At 48.8% G+C, this 17,758-nt stretch overlaps 1 protein-coding gene across 6 annotated transcripts in view; it reads left to right on the top strand.

Annotated features, from left to right (window-relative positions):
• The first annotated feature begins 194 nt into the window (after positions 1-194).
• Positions 195-17,758, top strand: part of AFAP1L2 (actin filament associated protein 1 like 2) — a 115,527-nt gene continuing 97,963 nt past the window's right edge. For 2 of the 6 annotated variants that reach the window (XM_032281706.1, XM_032281705.1), the window contains exons 1-2: positions 374-514; positions 6,233-6,286. In XM_032281706.1, coding sequence (XP_032137597.1) covers positions 499-514; positions 6,233-6,286 — 70 coding nt within the window. In that variant the 5' untranslated portion in view covers positions 374-498. Of the gene's footprint in view, positions 515-6,232; positions 6,287-17,758 lie in introns of all 6 variants that reach the window. The other 4 variants (XM_032281709.1, XM_032281708.1, XM_032281710.1 and 1 more) reach the window with 3 other exon arrangements.

Below are 17,758 nucleotides of genomic sequence, written 5' to 3'. Positions count from 1 at the left end.
GAGGCGCTCTAAGCCAGTCTGGACCTCCTAGCTGGGACCTGAGTCTCCCCCTCCAGGCATTGGGTTTGCAGCGGGGTGGAGGGGTGGGGTTGGCGGGGGCGGACAGTCTTGGAGTCCCACCCAAGCCCGGCCCCCCGGAGCCTCCCCCAGAGTTTGGGAACGTCCCAGTCTCACTCCCTCCCGCCGCCCCCGGAGCAGGAACGTGAAGGGAGTGCCAGGCGGCCGGGGGCGGCGAGCGGGGCCGAGGGTGCCCACCGACTCCAGCGCCGACGGTCAGCCCCAGCGGGCCGGAGTTCTCCAGCGCCGGGACAGAGGCGTGTGGGGCGCGCCCTGGCAGGGGCCTTGTCCCAAGACCCGGGGCGCGGCGGCCCGGCCAGGAGGTCCGGCCGCGAGCGTGACCTCACGGGGGAGGGGCCAGCGCGGCGGCCTGGGCGCGGAGCCGACAGCCGGGAGAGCAGCGCCGGAGCCGAGCGGCGAGGAGCGCACTCCGTGGCTCCGATGGAGCGGTACAAAGGTGAGTGCACCGGGTCCCCGCGCGGCGCGCACCCGTTCCCTTTCGCCCAGCACCGCGGAGGGCAGGGCTAGGGCTGGTCTGGCTCGGACTCGGGATGAGCAGAGTTGGCCCAGCCGGGACCTGGGCGGAGGAGGGGGCGACAGTAGCACCGAAGAACAGGCGGGTGGGCTCCTAGGTGGTGGCCGCGGCCCGAGCCCTTTGATCCTCCCGGGCGCTGAAGGGGGGGGTCGTCAGTGGGGGGGCGTGGCGGGGCTTCTCACCTGTTGCAGGAGAGGGGGTGCGCCCGGCGCCGCACTCCACCCTCAGTCCCGCCGCGCGGGAGAGATGCCTGGGGCCGAGGAGCCCCCGAAGAACGTGGGAACCGTGCCGAGCTGCTGGGGGCAAAGGGGCGGGCTGTTGGGTCCTTTCGCCCGGGCGCCCGCCGGGCTGGGGACTTCCTGCTCTGGGCAAAGCGCTTGGACAGTAGAGTGGACGCGCAGACCCGCTCCGGGCTAGGTCGGGTCTCCCCAAACGTCCAGCACTTCGGGTCGCCGTTTCTCTCCAACCCCTTCTCTGCTCCCCCACCCTAAGAAAGGAGAGATGCGAGGGTTGGGGGCCGAATGGAGTGCCCGGCAGGTGGAGCTCCTGGAGGCGTCCCGGCTGCTGGGCTTAGCTCAGTGCGCAGCTGGGCGAGCTTTGGGTTTGGCGGTGGCCAGGATCTCCTCCAAACCCTGGTGGGCGGGCCGTCCCGGATGCCCCCAGTGCTCAGCTTAGCACCCGCACTTGGAGGCTGGGAGCTGGCCTACAAGTCTCCATTGCCGTTCTTTTGAAAAGGGAGTACAGGGAGTGCGGGCGCTCCCCGCTCCTCCCTCCCCCGCAGACCCCTTCCCTTTAGAAAAGCCTCTTGCCTTCTCTGGTGCTGGAGCGGTCTCCGCCAAACCTGCGAGAGGAAATGCTGCTTCTATATTTGTTTTCCCCTGGGAGAGAGTAATAAAAAGAGAACGCTCAGATTCCCAAGGAATCTCACTCCCGGCGGGCCCTGATCCCTGCAACTGACATAAAGGGACCTGTTGGGACCGGCCTCATTCCCGGCAGTAGTCCCGTCTTTCACTTTCCTATTGCCTTTCCTCATCTGGGTCGCCCGGTTACTGTTGAAGACGAAAGATCCAAGTCCCAGGCGGAGCTTCACAGATTCAGGAAGGGGCTTTGCTGACAGCAGGGAGCCCGCGGGGGGGGGGGGGGGGGGGGGGGGGGGTTGAGGAGGGGGACAGGGTCAGAGGAGTTGGCCACCTTTGATTTCTTTCTGCGAACCCTTCCTGAAGCCTCTCTCGAATTTCTAACCCAGTGATTTTCTTGGTCTCAAATTCTGCTGGGATCACGTCAGTTTTGTGCTTGAATGACTGAATGCGCACTTACGCTGTCTGGGGCACTTGAGGAAGCCACAGTGCAGCTCCTGGTAACAGGGCAATTTGCACTCCCTCCTCCACCGGGGGCCCTCCGCCCTTTGGGAGGGACCCTCTCTGGGAATTCAGGCCTTGAGTTGAGCCTACCGGAAGTGTTGGCCTCTGGGGTGCCTTCCAGCTCCCTGACTTGCAAAGCTAGGGTATGTGTGTGTGTGGGGGGGTGGTGTTAGCTGTAGGTTGCAAGCTACTTTCTCAAATCAGCATATTAATCTCTCTAAATCAGGGCAGATCACACTTGGGGTCTTCTTCCCAAATGTCCAGTTGTTCTCAGAAGGCTTTTGTACTGACAGCTTTTGACTTGGCCCTTGACCTGATGAAAGTCTTCTTAGTTATCTTTCTCTCTCAGGAGCTTTAAATCCTCCCATCCTGGAAGAGGATCAGTTAGGGGCTTTTTGCCAACTGAAAGAAACTTAGTTTCCAGTTCAGGGTGTTTATGTTTTTGGTAACACATGTGTCTGCCTCATCATTTTGCAGTAAATCAGACACAGAGTGGTAAGTGGGTAAACTTGAGAATTACCTGTGTTTCAGAGGCTAATCCAACTCAAATTCCGGTGTTTGATTCATGAGAAACATCTTTATTTTGTCTCACTCGTGTCATGCTGCTAATATGTTTACTACACCTTTCACTGAGGAATTTGGGGATTCCTGCAGCTCCAGGATATAGAATTCCCCATTTCCCTGAGAGGCAGATGAGTTGCACTTTGAACACCCTTTAAATGGAAAAGTTCGTCTGTGCAAAATGAAGCCCATCTCTGCTGGGATCATGTCAGTTTTGTGCTTGAATGACTGAATGCGCACTTACGCTGTCTCAGACACTTGAGGAAGCCACAGTCCAGCTCCTGGTAACAGGGCCCTTTGCACTCCCTCCCTGACTGAGGACCCTCAGCCCATTGGGAGGGACCCTCTCTGGGAATTCAGGCCTTGAGTTGAGTCTGACAGGAAGTGTTGGCCTCTGGGGTGCCTTCTAACTCCCTGACTTGCAAAGCTGGGGTGTCTAGTCAGTGTAATTGACTAGAATCAATAGTCTGGCTTGTGGAAGATAGGGGCACTTTTTTAAAGTTATTAGAATAACTAGGTATAGCGGTTTAAACAACAAAGTTAAATAGAAAAAGCAAGGTTTATTTACTTGGGCTCTTAGAGCCTAAGTAAAAACTGTAAAGAAAAATTCTTATTATGTGTGACACTTTTTAAATGTGTTATTTAAATGCCTCTTCATTCTGTTTCTATATTTCCAATTTTGAGCTCTCCCTCTCCTAGGTAGGTGGAAATGCCTTGTGGCTGTCTTCAGAGTCTCAAAATGTTTTCTCTAATATGCAAATCTTATAAAGCAGTTCATGTAGGAGAAATTGTCTTGCCATGTTCCTTAGCCTGCTTGTTATATATTGTACATCCTCCAAAAATATCCTTTCATTTTTAGGCTCTGAGTGGATTTTCCATTGTCTTGCAGGATGAAAGAGAGGTCTGGAGCTGACGGGTGGTTGGAATATCACCCTATGTCTAATGCAGAGACACTTCCAGACTTTCTTCCCTGTCTCTTCCAAGATTTCTGCTAGATAGCCATGGCTCGCCCAAGCAAAAATAAGGGATCATGGAGTATGTGGGAATCCCTTCCTAGAGAGATGGTGCTTTTATGAGAGTTGCCATAAATAGCGATGGTAAAGTGGCTGTGTCTTGTATGTGAATCTCTTTGGTGTTGTATAAGCAGTAAGACTCTTGCAAATGTCAGGATGTGGGGCCAAGTCCTACAGGGTGCTTTGAGAAGGTTCCCATCCTTACGTGTTTACATATTTATGACTCTCATAAGGGCATCCTTTTATTGCTGTGCATGAGCCCATTGGCTGAACTCATCCAGTGTGGTCACGCATTCTGGTTCTAACTGCTCTCCCAGCTGGTGAGTGAGTCTGGGCCAAATGTGACTGACCTACTATCTGTGGATTGTGCTTGGAACATCCATGCCGAAGCTTCCTGAAATTGCATCACACTTGGCTACAGATGGGCCTGGTTGAGATATTCAGCTTCAATTTTGATCACAGTAATTGGTTCAAAGTGTAATCGTTCTTTGTCTGTGTTCTTTTGTTTCTGAATCTGATCATCCAGTCCCCCCACTTAGCTGTAGGGCACTGGAGGAAAATATGAACTACAAAGAAGCCAGTAAAATACTTCAAAGCTTGTATGGGAATCCTGAGATCTGTGGTGAGGGAAGGTCTGAAAAAGAAAAGCAAGTTAAAAGAGATGGGCATGCTACCTTCAGGAATCGTTAATGCCTACAAACTCAGAGTTTTTTCCTACCTAAGTTCTACCTAAGGCAGCAGTTCTAAACCTTTGCTGTGCCTGGAATCATCTGCAGAGGTTTCAAAAATATGGATGTAAAGGCCCCACCCAAGACATTCTGATTGAACTGGTCTAGGGCACAGCTTGGGCATTGTATTTTTTAAAGGTCTTCAGGTGATTCCAATGTGCAGCCAAAGTTGGGAACCAAGTTTCCTTTTTTAAAAAAATGAAATGTCAAAATAGCAAAAAGATCAGTAATTGTATATACACTTTCCTTACCTGGAAAAGTAAGAGCAAGTGTGGGGTGAAAGGGATAGCCCCCTTCCCCATACCCACATGATGTGCCTTAACCAAATCTTGTAATACCTGCAGAAATCTGCTGTAATCACCTTCAGCTATTAGAGGCTTTAAAAGGCTATGGGAATGTTGCTTAAAAACGATCTCAAATGTGGTGCTTAAAATCCTAAGCTCAGGGTTTGCTCCTTGTACTTGACCCTGAGCTCCCTGACTTTGAAGTTGCGTGGGAGCCTTGGATGATGTGGCAATGAAATGGTCTGAAACAGAAATTCTGAGAGGTCACTTTTGGTGCTGAAAGGCCAATTCTGCTTTGGGCCCTTCCTCTCATCTGAGGGGTGGGAGCTCTGGGAGCTGGGCTGGTTCCAGCACAATTAAAGGGCCGGGAAGGGCCAAAGAGCTTCAAAGCTGAGGAAGCTGTGCTAGTTTCCTTCCAATTCCCTTTAATAACGGGAAATGTTTCTTTAAAGGCTTCTATCATTCAGAGAAGAGAGACTTTCCCCAAGCTAAGGGAGAATGGCTTGTTCTGTGCAGAGCCCTGACTGAGACACGAAGGCAGCCATGGTGCAATGGAAAGTAGCGGCTCAGGAACCTGGAGACCCATGGGTTCCATTTCCTTGGGCAAATTGCTGAGCTCTCCAGGCCTCAGTTTCCCCATCTGGAAAATAACCTCCAGTCTTCGTAGTGTTCCTCTATCTGACTTCCCAATGGCTCTTCGATGCTAGTTCTGTGGTCACTGAGGAAACTGTGGAGGGAGGATGTGTCTTGGGGAGGAGAGTGAGGGGAGGGAGGGAATGTGGGTGGGTAGCCCAGCAAAGGTCAGTTTAGGATTGTGATTCTTATAAATAAAACCAATTTCCTGTTGAGAGCTGGAGTGCAGCAGACTTAGTGGGAAAGAGAATACCATAGGCCATGTGAGGAATTTGTTTCTCAAGGACTTTTGTGTGACCATGCCTCCAAAAATTCTTCATTGACCCCAGAGCCACCCTCTGAAACACAGAGCATTATTCACTCCCATTTGAGAGATAGGTCAACTGAGGCCTGCAGAGATTAAGCAACAGTTCACACAGTCAGAAATAGAATATAATATCCCTAAGAACTGAGTCTCTAAAGGGTAGAATTCCTCTTCAGGATTTATTTAGGAAAGAAGTGCTCAAAGCATTTCAGATTCATTCCTTATCAGTTGTCCTTCAGCTAGGAAGGGACTAGCTGCTCAATTAAACTCTCCTCGATCTTCAGGACCTAGCTCACATGTCTCTTCAACCAGGAAGCCTCTCCGACTCCCACTGTGTGCCCTCATTACTCTTGGGTTAACCTCATTAATGCCTAGCACATCGCAGGTGTGCAACAAATATTTGTGGAATTAATTTCACATTGTCTAATAATTGTCCGTGTCTATGTTTGTTTCCCTGCCAGGCTGAACTCCTTTAAGACAGGGACTTTGTCTTTCCTCTTCTTATGCCTCTCTCCAGCCCCTGGCACACTGCCAGCTGCATAGCAGGTGTCTGGGACATGATTGGGGAATGGGGGAATGAACACATTCCAGGCAGAGAGATCACATATTCTCCCATGCTCTAGTTCTGGAGAACAGGCCTGGTTCCCAAAAAGAAATGAAGCAAAATCTCAAAGGCAAATTCCAGAAATGGAGATGAAAGCCCACAGTGGCCACCCTTGGCTTTCCCGACTTGAGCCTTATTTCTGTCTGTTCCAGCACAGGGGTGTTGCTGTCTGGTGGTACAGAGAAGGATCCGGCAGGTTTCTGCATGTGAGTATGAGCCTCTCTGTGCCCTCTGCAGCAGCTCACCTGGCGACCAGGGCTCCCGAGGGTGCAGACCTGGCTCCGCCCATGCTCTGGGTGGATGGTCGAGGGAGATCATGGAGCTGGGCGGTGGCCTGGGCACTCAGGGGCTCAGGGTTCTAATCTGGCTTTTGCCACTAACTTGCTATGCGACCTTGGGCAAGTCAATTAATCTTTCTGAGCCTTGTTTCCTCATCCGTATGAGTGAGGATAATGATTACTAATCTATCTTGCAGGCCGCTTGGTGGAATAACTTGTGAGAGCTCTTGGTAAAGACTTTGAGAAAGGGAATGGTAAATTAATGCAGGGGAGCAGATACCCAGAAACCTCTGGTATGTGGTTCTGATCCCACCAGTTCCTGCCCTCTCCCAGTTCATTTGGGCTCTGCCCACTGCATACTTTTCAATGCTGTTGGGAGGTCTAAGTCAGGGCTTCCCAGCCTGTAGGCATCCTAGCTTCTCAGAGGTAGCATCTGTGTATTCTTCATGTCAGTGGAGAAAGGGATAGGCAAGGAATTGCTCATTCCTTATGCGCAGAGCCACATCCTGGTCCTGCCTGACTTTTTTCTGATGTCTCAATAAGTCCATATAGGAGAGACCCTTAAAATCAAATAGTAGCTTTGAGCCCTTTACTAATTTTCTATCACTTGACTCTCATATTCTCCCCAGTTAATTTCAAAACACAAACTAACCACAAACTGCATTAAGGGGAGAGAAGGGAGAATGTGTAGAAAGAGAGGAGGAGCCTGCCTCCCACTGGATGCGTTGTATTGGACAGCTGCAAAACCACGATGAGGCCAGGGAACACGGATAGCACATCCCTCAGGGGAGTTTAGTATTAGGGAGGTGTGGGAGAGGCACCCATGCCAATAGAAGCTCTTTTCTGATGTTTTCTAAGCTGACCCCTGAGTTCTCTTCTCACTTCCTGGAGCTCCTCACAGGACTTCAAAGGCAGATATAGTCCTGGTGGACTGTGGTGAGCTTATATGGAAGCTCAGCCCCAGCACACTGCAAATCGGCCTTCCGCTGGAGAGAAAACCAAAACAGGCTAGCCAGCTGTTAGCTCAGAGAGAGCAACCACCAAGCACCAGGGAGAATCCAAGCTGGGTGAATGTGTGGTCCTACCTTTGGCGGTGGCTTTCCCAAATTGAATGACCAGCCTTCCCTGTTTGTTTGGGACTGTCCTGGTTTTACCACTGAAAGTCGGTGTCCCAGGAAACCCCTTAGTCCTGGGCAAACTGAGATGGTGAGTTGCCCTATTACCGGACCTACGCTTTAGTAAAAGCTTCTGAAGCAAGAGTTTGATTTCTTCATAGCAAAGATGAGCTAGAGCCAATTATTTTGTCTCTTTGACAAGAAAGCAAAAGTCCAAGGCTTAAAAACTGGCAGATCGTAACTTACCACTAGTGATACACACCAGTATGCTAAGCGAAAGAAGCATACCGCTATTCAGGATTCAAAAGCTTACACGCTGAATGATCCTATTTATATAACTTTCTGGGAAAGGCAAAACTATAGGGAGACAGATCAGTAGTTGTAAGAATTGGGACTGGGGGAAGGCGTGAGCCACATAGGGCATGTGGGAAATTTTTGGAATGATAGAGATATTCAATATCTTTATTTCAGTAGTGGTTACACAGCCATATATACTTGCCACAATTCAGAACTGTGTAGTTAACAGGGCTTTTTTTCTGTGTGTAAATTATACCTAAATAAAGCTGACTTTTAAAAACACTCTAGCAGTTGTGATGCTGTGGTATAAGATGAAGGATCAAGGTCAAGGTTGGTGATCACAGGTTGTAAATAGCAACTGAGTCTTGGTGTGGGTGTGTCTGCAATGGATCTGGAGGTGTACATAGCAGAAGAGGGTGAGAAATCTCATGCCTGATGACATCCTAAATGCCAGAGACTTTTTCATTAGTCACAATCAGTGTGATAGTGGAAGCTCTCCCTTCGTTTAGAGAAAAGGGAAAGGCAGCTCCACTAAAGGCCAGGCAGCCGACGGGTCCAGGAGGATCGTGGAGTATCAGAGCATTAGACTCAGGTTCCCACCCTGGGAACTCTGCTCTACCCACACATGGATCTAATGTACTGACTTTGGCAGCCTGTCTGCAAGTCTTTTTTTTTTTTCCACCAATAAAGTTATTGTATTAGAACTGAGTACTCAAGTCTGTACCGTAATTATTTCCTGGTTGACTTTTTGTTTTTGGCAGTCCTGCTTGTCTGTGCTAGCTAGGATTGATTTTGAGGGGGAAGAACCCATGATTTATCTAAATAACACACCCAGTCCCATTTGATGTAAGGAGTCAGTCCTCTTATCTCTAGACAGGGAGAAAGCCTTTTCATGCAAGGGCAGAATTACTAGTCATCACCGCACCAGGCCAGAGGACAGGATGTGGAAGTCCCCAAGAAGGAAGAAGTATCACTCTGGTGCTCCTAATGGAATTTTAAGATCTTGGTGGTTTTCTTATTATCTTTTTTAATCAATCAAAGCCCATGTTGAATTTGCCTGTTCTTCAGGTGAATTTTGTCTGGCTCTGTACCCTGGGGACCTGGGTCTGTGGCTGCGTCTCTATTAAGCACAGCCTGCTGGAAGGCTGTGGAACTTCCATCTGTGAGGACCACATGGGCTGAGGTCACGTTCAACCAAGAATTATACAGGAGAATTTCACGCACACACACCTCTTTTAAAATCGCAAAAACATCCAAGCCACTAGTTACCCACAAAGGCAGGTCTTTTCCACCTGTTCCAGGGTGTTCTGGAAGAATTACAGACTCATAGCCAGTGCAATCCTTAGTTCTAATTGTCTTGGCTTTGTGAGGGGAAAGCATTGATGTTAGAGAGGCAGGAAGTGTTTTTTGTGTGTATTTGAAGTGAAATTTCCTTGATGCAGGGTCAGGCCTGGCCTGTGGCTGGTCTACCTACAAAGGGTCGGGTTTGGGGCAGTCTCTAGGCCCACGTATGCTTTGAGTGCAAGGAAGAAGCTGGGAGCTTATGAATGGGGGATTCCAGATGCTTCCTCTCCTGGGTTGCAAACCTCTGCCACCATCTCCCCTGGGCTGCCTGGGCACATGGGCATCTGTTTGGGTTTGGGGGACTGTCTTAGCCTTCCTGTTAGCCCAACAATTGGGAATCCTGCCATTTCCTTCCATCCTCCACCCCCCATTCCGCCCCCCCCCCCCAGTTTTTTAACACAACAGGATTTATTCATGCTCACTGTATTCAAGTCCCCAGATGGGGGGAGAAAAAAAGATTGTGTTGAATGAGGTTATTGTTTGGAGGTTTCACTGACTTCTTTTATTTCATACCCACAGTCCTAGAGAACATATTGAGCTGATTTACTAAAATTCTAATGTGGTTTTTTTGGAAGGAACTCTGCTAGGGTGCTCGGTGTCCACAGTATCAGGGCTGGGGCCCTCTCTTCTTCATCCTTAGGGTCTTGGGTCTCCTTGCAGGCAAATATTCTCTTACCATCCTAGACTCCTTATCAGCTCACAGTGGTCAACAGCCTACTGCCTTTTGCATTGTCAGGACTTTTGCGGCACCCAATTCTAGCACATTCTTTGAATAAAGATGGACACCAACATTAGGTACTACAGTTAACAGAAGTCCCCTGCAGCTTCTGCTTGGCAGTTTCCTGCACACATGGGGAGAGTAAAGGATGGTGAAGTGGCCCCTGCTGCTCGAATGTCCAGTGCAGGGCAGCTGGTCATTGACAGACATGGCGGAGTTGAATTACATGTCTTTGGAATGTTTTAGAGATGGGGTCCCTACCATTGATGTTACTGGAATTGTGGCTGAGGATCATAGCGTGCATGGAGGTCAAGCACGGTCATCTGTATGGCTGTGACACAGTTGTGCTGTGTCACTTCCAGATGTCTGGAGACCCTGGAAATCTCCTGAGAGAGCAACGGCAGGTACTTGAGCTGGGTGAGGCTCATGTCTCCCAGGAGTCAGTGGAAGCTTGTCTCTGCTTCAAGTCAGTCACATCCCAGATGTTCTGAAAGGAGCCTGGGGCAAAGCAGGAAGGGTAGATCTCAAACCACAATCACAAGTGTGAGTGATGGGTGCTTCAGGCCACCTCTTGGAGGCACACAGGTTCACACTGGCTCCTGCACCTGCATCTCTCCCTCCCTCCCTCCTTCTCTTCCCCTCTTCTTCTGTTTCCTTCTTGACTTTCTCCCACTTTTTCACTCTGTTATTCTACCACTTCCATTCAGGCCTCCAGGTCTCCTGGGTCTTGAATCCAAAGAAGGGATTCCCACTGAGAACCTGAGGCCAGAAAGACACCGAGGAGAGTCAGACCCTCCCACTCTCTCTGGCCTCTTGTGGTCTCAGGCTCTCATTTTAAATAGCTGTGGCTTGAATTCCAGGCTTCCCCCAGGAGAGGCTGGTGACCTCAGAGTCAGGGTGGTGAAACGGGCTTATTCTCAGCGACTTACTCCCTCCTAGAAGTGTAAGCCTTGATGGAATTTGTTCATTGTGCCCCCTGCTGCTTCCTTGAGCCCTAAAAGTTGTGACTTCTCATGGTCTGCTACAAAAAAAAAAAAAAGGTACCTTCCCCCATCTTCAGGTCCAGAGTTATTTGCTAACCCTGGGACTTTGCCCACAGTCCCACCTGGGACAGTGCAGGCTAGTGTCACAGTGATTAGGATCCCAGGAAAGGGCACGCTTATTCTCTTTCTGTGGACCCTTAAATAGTGCTGTGGCTCGCTGACCACCAAGGGGTGGAATCAAAATTCCTGCACCATGTGGGCTCCTCCCATCACCATCCCAAGTCCCCTGGAACTGAGTATCAGAGGAGGGACTGGTGTCTGCCCAGGGGGAGCATGAGAATGTGTCCGTTGTTTGGATAAAAGTTCCAAGCATGAAGGCTCAACATTGACTAAAATAATTTTTTCCCATTGACCTCCTGGCTTCTCAGTGGGCAAGCGCCCATCTCCCGCCCATCTGAGGCTGGTTTGGTGTATGTAATTATAAACAGCTCTGGCTGGGAGCGAATCTCCAAGAGTTATGGGATTCAGGTGTCGCTCCCAACTCACCACGCACCAGTTCCCTCAAGAGTGGAAAGGCTGTTTTGTTTTCAGAGGGAGAATTCAGGCCGTTGCTTTTGAGATCAAATCCTTCCAAAGCTTGACTCACTCTCCCATTCCACCCCCAACTTCCCTCCCTGCCCCCAGCCTCCAGGTCTGTACTCATGGTGAAAGAGGCTTCAGGGACTCTGATTCACGAGTGAAGTTCTTAGCTTGTGGGTTTTTGCGTTTCTGACCTGGAGGTAAGAGTGTGGATCATTGAGTGCTCTCAGGTGTGCAGGGAGCCGCGAGGATATTTGCTGTTGAGGATAAGAGCAAACCAGCAGCCCACCTCCCCTGTGTGAGAACAGGAGCTCACTAATCAGGGCAGGAGCGTGGGCTCAGGTCAGTGTCAGCCTCGTTTCTTGGCTACGGCCTCATCTCTGGTGCAGACCATGGCAGTGTGGGAGTGAAAACCTCTTGTGCTAAGCAGGCGGCCTTAGGAGAGTATTGGTGACTTTGGAGCACTTAATTAGCTCCCTTTGCCTAGCAGTAGAGTTGAGAGTCATCTCAGAGCAAAAGTGATCCAAGGACTGTGTTGGAAAATGCCTTTGGTAGGTTCAAAGGGTATGGGGTGCTCCTATCTTGGGGGCCTGGCTGTTTCCTCCTCTCCTTAAAATGGTAAGCATTAACTTTGCAGGTATCAGGTATGATCAGGGCACGTGCTTGTTGGGGGAAATGAAGTGTGGGATGACAGTCAACCTCTTTTTCTCGAAATTTCCTAAAGCTATTCACCTAATGCCCTGAAAGCATAAGACTTGTCCTACAAGATTTATTTTCCTGCCAAGGGAAGGTTGAGGCAGCTTAGAAGAGAGACAGTGAGAGTGTGAAGGACCTTGTTCTTTTGGGGTGGAGACACTTCAGTTCCTCACAGGCCTCCTCTATGCTTTCAGGCTTGGCTGCCATGTGTCTGTGTGTATGGATTTCTTCTCTGGTTGGAAAAAATGATAAAGGGGGTCACATTGCATGCAGCAAATATTCTCCCCAAGTGGCTTTTTAAAAAATTACCATTATGAGTGTGAAATGGTTTAGATTCAGGAGGAAACAGCTGGCTGGCAGCGTTCCTGGTGGGTTCCTGGGTAAGATTCTGTGGTGTCACTAATGACTTTATTTGGTACATTTCTGACATACGCACACTTGACAATTGGGGAATTTTGTGGCTGAGAACTGAGATCAGGGAGGGAAAGTCCTGATTTCATTCAGGACAATCCAGACCTGTCCAAGGGATCTCTCTTATCCACCTTGATAGTGCATTCAACTTGGATGCACATAAACCCTTTTTCTTTATTTTCTTTTTTCCTTTCTTTCAGCAGGGTCTTGTTCTGTCACCCAGGCTGGAGTGCAGTGGCACTATCATGGCTCACTGCAGTCTTAGATTCCTAGGCTCAAGCAATTCTCTGACTCAACTTCCTAAGTAGCTGAGACTTATAGGTGCACACCACCACACCTGGCTAATTGATTTTTCATTTTTTTTTTGTAGGGGCAGGGTCTTGCAGTGTTGACCAGGCTGGTCTTGAACTCCTGGCTTCAAGCAATCCTCCTGCCTCAGCCTCCCAAACTGCTGGGATGACAGGTGTGAGCCACTGTGCTTTTCTTTCTAGGATTCTGTCTATTGGTTTCTCTGAGACTTCAATACATTGCTATCCTAGCTAAGATAAGCCTAGATTTCCTGAGACCCCTGAACCAGGTCCTGTCCTTGAGTGCAGGTGGCCTCTAAGGCAGCTCGCCAGTGGCTGTGGGGAGAGTCAGGAGGTCGAGCCCTTTCTGTACCTGGCTCGTTCCTATTTTTTCCAGCCTCTGCAGCCATTCTTCACTTTGCCCCATTTCCCACTTTGCTCTGTCACAGTCATACTGGACTCCTTGTGGTTCCCTAACTTGGGCTTTCACATGTGCTAGTCTATTGGTTTGAAATGCTTTCGCTTTAGGGCTGCCTAGTAAGCATGTTTGTCGAGGCTCACGGAGCCCTGACACCTTGACCCTAGCCCCCACTGGATGCCTTAACTTTCATTGCATCCTGCACAACCCTCATGGCCATGGTTATTGGGTCTGTGCAATGGTTGATGGAAGTCTACATTTCTAGTAGGCTATAAGTTCCTTACGGGTCAAGGACAGTATTCTTTGTGTTCATAGCACTAACCCCATGTGTGGTATATGATGAGTAGTCAAGAAACACGAATTGGTTGGGTGTGGTGGCTCACACCTGCAATCCCAGTACTTCGGGAGGCTGAGGCCGTTGGATCACTTGAGGTCAGGAGTTTGAGACCAGTGTGGCCAACATGATGAAAACCCATCTCTATTAAAAATACAAAAATTAGCCAGATGTGGTGGCAGACACCTGTAATCTCAGCTACTTGGGAGGTTGAGGCGGGAGAATTGCTTGAATCCAGGAGGTGGAGTTTGCAGTGAGCCGAGCTCTCACCACTTCACTCTAGCCTGGGCTACAGAGAGAGACACTTTCTAAAAAAAAAAAAAAAAAAAAAGAAAGAAACAGGAACTGAATGATTGAGAAATGGTTGCTGTCCTCAGGTTTTCTTAGAGTTGGATTATATCAAAGTTAAGGGCTCTGTCCACTGAGTGACACCCTGGACAAATTTAATAGGCAGCTGGCAGAAAGGAGAAAAAGACAATGTCTAAAAGCTGTGCTATTAACATTTAGGATATACAAGGAACTCCTGCAAATCAACCAGGAAAAGGCAGTAATCTGCATAGAAAAGACAGTGAATCAAGGGTATGAACAGGAGTTTACAGGTGAAGGAAGCTGCCAGAAGGATAACAAGCATCTGAAGAAATGCCTGGGCTCCTTTGGTCATCAGAGGCAAGTCAACCAAAACCACCACCCAGTAGAATGGCAGATATGAGGTGGCACAATGCCACCTTTTCCCAGGGATGCTGGGATCTTCATGCAGAGCTGAGGGAGTGTAGGCTAGTGCAGCCAGTTTGGAAGGTAGACTTTTCTTAATTGCATTGAAGACTCACCATACGATCTAGCAATTCGCAAAGAAATGTCTGCATCGGTCCGTAAGGGGACAGGGTCAAGGATGATCTCTGCAGCATTACTTGTCATGGTGGAGAATGGAAAGCAGTCTAGGTGTCACTTGGGAGAGGGAACAGGTGAACTGATAGATGCACGTCTTAGAGAATTACCCAGCAGTAGAAGCAATGGGTGAAATGTGCATCTGGCAGCATAGGTGACTCTTTAATACACAATGCTGATGAAAAGGTAGGAATCAGAATAGGACAGTTGACGATAGCATTTATAGTCATTAAAAATTCACGAAGCAGTACACATTAAGCAAAACACATACAAACAAAAAGGTGCATATTAGGTCATCATTGTTCAGATGCTGGAGAGGATGTGGAGAAATAGGAATGCTTTTACACTGTTGGTGGGAGTATAAATTGTAGAAGACAGCGTGGCAAGTTCTAGATTCTCAAGGATCTAGAACTGGAAATACCATTTGACTCAGCAATCCCATTACTGGGTATAGACCCAAAGGATTATAAATCGATCTACTATAAAGACACAGCATGTGTATGTTTATTGTGGCACTGTTCACAATAACAAAGACTTGGAACCAACCCAAATGCCCATCAATGATAGACTGGATAAAGAAAATGTGGCATGTATACACCACAGAGTACTATGCAACCATAAAAAAAGATGAGTTCATGTCCTTTGTGGGGACATGGATGAAGCTGGAAACCATCATTCTCAGCAAACTAACACAAGAACAGAAAACCAAACACTATGTTCTCACTCATTAGTGGGAGTTGAACAATGAGAACACATGGGCACAGGGAGGGGAACATCACACACCAGGGCCTTTCAGGGGCTTGGGGGGAGGGGTAGCATTAGGAGAAATACCCAATGTAGCTCTTGGGTTGATAAGTAGAGCAAATCACCATGGCACATGTATACCTATGTAACCTACACATTCTGCACTTATACCCCAGAACTTACAGTATAATTAAAAAAAAAAAAAGAAAGCAAGGTCTTTGTTGTTGCAGGAGGAGAATGGGGTATGGGGAGAAAGGGAAGCTGTATGAGTTTGCTTGTAGCCTATTGTCAATACCAGAAGCCTATAAATAATTTTAACTTGGAGCAGAATTTGATATAGTGAGAGCAATACCAGAAGCTCAAGCAATGTGCTGTGGAAAGATGGGGAGGAGAATCCCCTCCACCCCCCACCCCATGGAGGAGTCATGGGGAGGCCATTTTCCTTCATAGGAATTTCTGGACTGTCCGAGAAGCTCCCATGAGGCTGTGATAACAGACCATCCTTAGGTTTGACTCCAAGGCTTGCATTTGACTGCCAGGGCTGTAGTGGTGGTTAGCAGTCCACCATTGCCACAGAGGGGAGGAGACGCACTCTCCTCTGTGACAATGCTGGCTTTTTGGATGTCTGGCTTTTTGTAGCTGTGTATTTTTTCAGTCGCCCCCAGCCATTCTGAGTGCCTGAGCTCTTAGTCATCTTTGGGTTCACATCGCTAAGTACAGGTCATGGCTAAGAGCCAGCATCCAAATGTTTATCACGCTGAATGAAAATGCAGTGAAATTAGGTTTTTCTATGACCTGATTGATTGGACACAGATCACTAGACTCTGTGAGCTAGGGGATTCATTTTGCTCCTGTCCACCCAGAAGAGTCACTCAAAATCAGTGTATCCAACCATGACACACTCCCTCTCCCCTCTTCCCACCCCGGGCTGATCTGATCTGGACAGAGTTGGTCCCTGATCCTTTCGGTTCCATCACTTCTATTTCTACTTGAAATACAAGTTGCTTTCTTTTAGTTAAATCCTTTTTTGAGATTCAAAGGTCCACGTGGACCAGATGACCAATGTCCCCGTTTGCCTGGCATTGGGTCCTGCCTGGGACCCAGAGGCAGGACCTGATGCTGCCTGAGGTCTTGCAATTGTGGGCAGGAGAAGAGCTAACTCTTTGGGGTGTGGGCTTAGGATACCGGCAGCAACTCCAATTGCATGTAAAGCCAGTAACTAAAGCTTAAGTCTTCCAGAACACAGAAATAACCCGAGGTTGCTCTGGTGGTGTCAGTTTTCCCATCGTTCTTTCTCATACTCTGGATGTTGTTTACTGATGTCTCTTCCTTCTAGCTGTTCTTCATCCAGCCTGTCCATCCTTTACTGACAGTGCTCAGTTTCTGCTCATGTCTCTGCACCTGCATTTCCAATTCCTGGGTCCCTTGGACTATTGATATCTTAAGTGAGGGGACAATAGAAATCTTCATTTGTTTTCTCAAGCTCATGTATCAGCCCCAGGGTCCTTTCCAGTTCAAAGGCTGTGCGATTTTGTAATGAATGCGCTGATGTCCTTAATTCCCCCCTTTGCATGGGAGGCTATCCAGGTATTTGCACAATGGGCATTTTCTGAGCTTTACTTTGTGCCAAGCATTGTCTCAGTGCAGAGATAGGCCGGACGTGGTACTGACGAGGCCTCTGTCCTGATGGGGCTTGTATCCCAGCAGAGGAAAGCAGACCACAAACATGCAAACAAAGTTCTAAAGCAGGTGAATTCCGGAGAGTAATGAGTCACGTGAAAAAGAAAGCAGGATGTGGTAGTAGCTTGGTGATGGTGGGGTGTGATGTCCAGCATGAGCCTGGGGGACATTTGGGTTGAGATCTCAGCAAAGAGGAGCCTGCCATGTGGAGAACCAGGCCCAGGCAGTGGCAATTGCAAAGGTTCTGAGGCCATCCCAAGCTAGAATGGTGTGTGTGCCTGTGTGTGTATGTGTGTGCATGCGTGTGTGTGTGTTCGTGAGGGGCTGAGAGCGGGTTGTCATTGAGAGGGAGGGTGGAGAGATGAAGTGGGAGAGCGGGCTGGTGTGAGGGAGCTTTGATGCAGTGAAACTGGGCTTCCCTGCCACCCATCTGAGCGGCCACTGTCCCTTCCAAGTGGGGAAGTCACCTCCAGGTAGACCCCTTTGGATCCATCTTTTTTCCACAGGAAAAATGTGAGCATATCTTAAAATAATGTCTTCCTTCATCCTTTTCCCAAGAGGTCAAGGTGCTACAAACCTATTGCAGTTGTCCACTTTTCACTGAATGGGGCCCTGGGGTGAGAGAGGGCATGAAAGATGCTCATACTTGCTGGGGGTAGGGGTAGGAAAATTGCCTGAGATCCTTGAAATGTGGTCCTGTGTCTGTCCCACCAGGTAAAACCAAGGAAAGAAAGGAGCTTTTGAATCCCTGACTTAACCCAGAGTCTTCCAAGTGCTTCCTTCCATGAGGCATGAATGCGTCATCCCCCACTGTTTAGACTGTCTGAGGTCTATGTTTAGTGGGAGGAAATATAATACTCTTTGAAAGTTGCAGGGCGTAGCTTCATGCAGATCTGGTTCATATCAGGC

The sequence above is a fragment of the Sapajus apella genome, unplaced genomic scaffold (genome assembly GCF_009761245.1).
Source record: "Sapajus apella isolate SASKATOON/1434 unplaced genomic scaffold, GSC_monkey_1.0 scaffold13, whole genome shotgun sequence".
NCBI lineage: Eukaryota > Metazoa > Chordata > Mammalia > Primates > Cebidae > Sapajus > Sapajus apella.
Note: the sequence above shows the minus strand (reverse complement) of the source record. Positions and strands in the feature narration are given on the sequence as shown.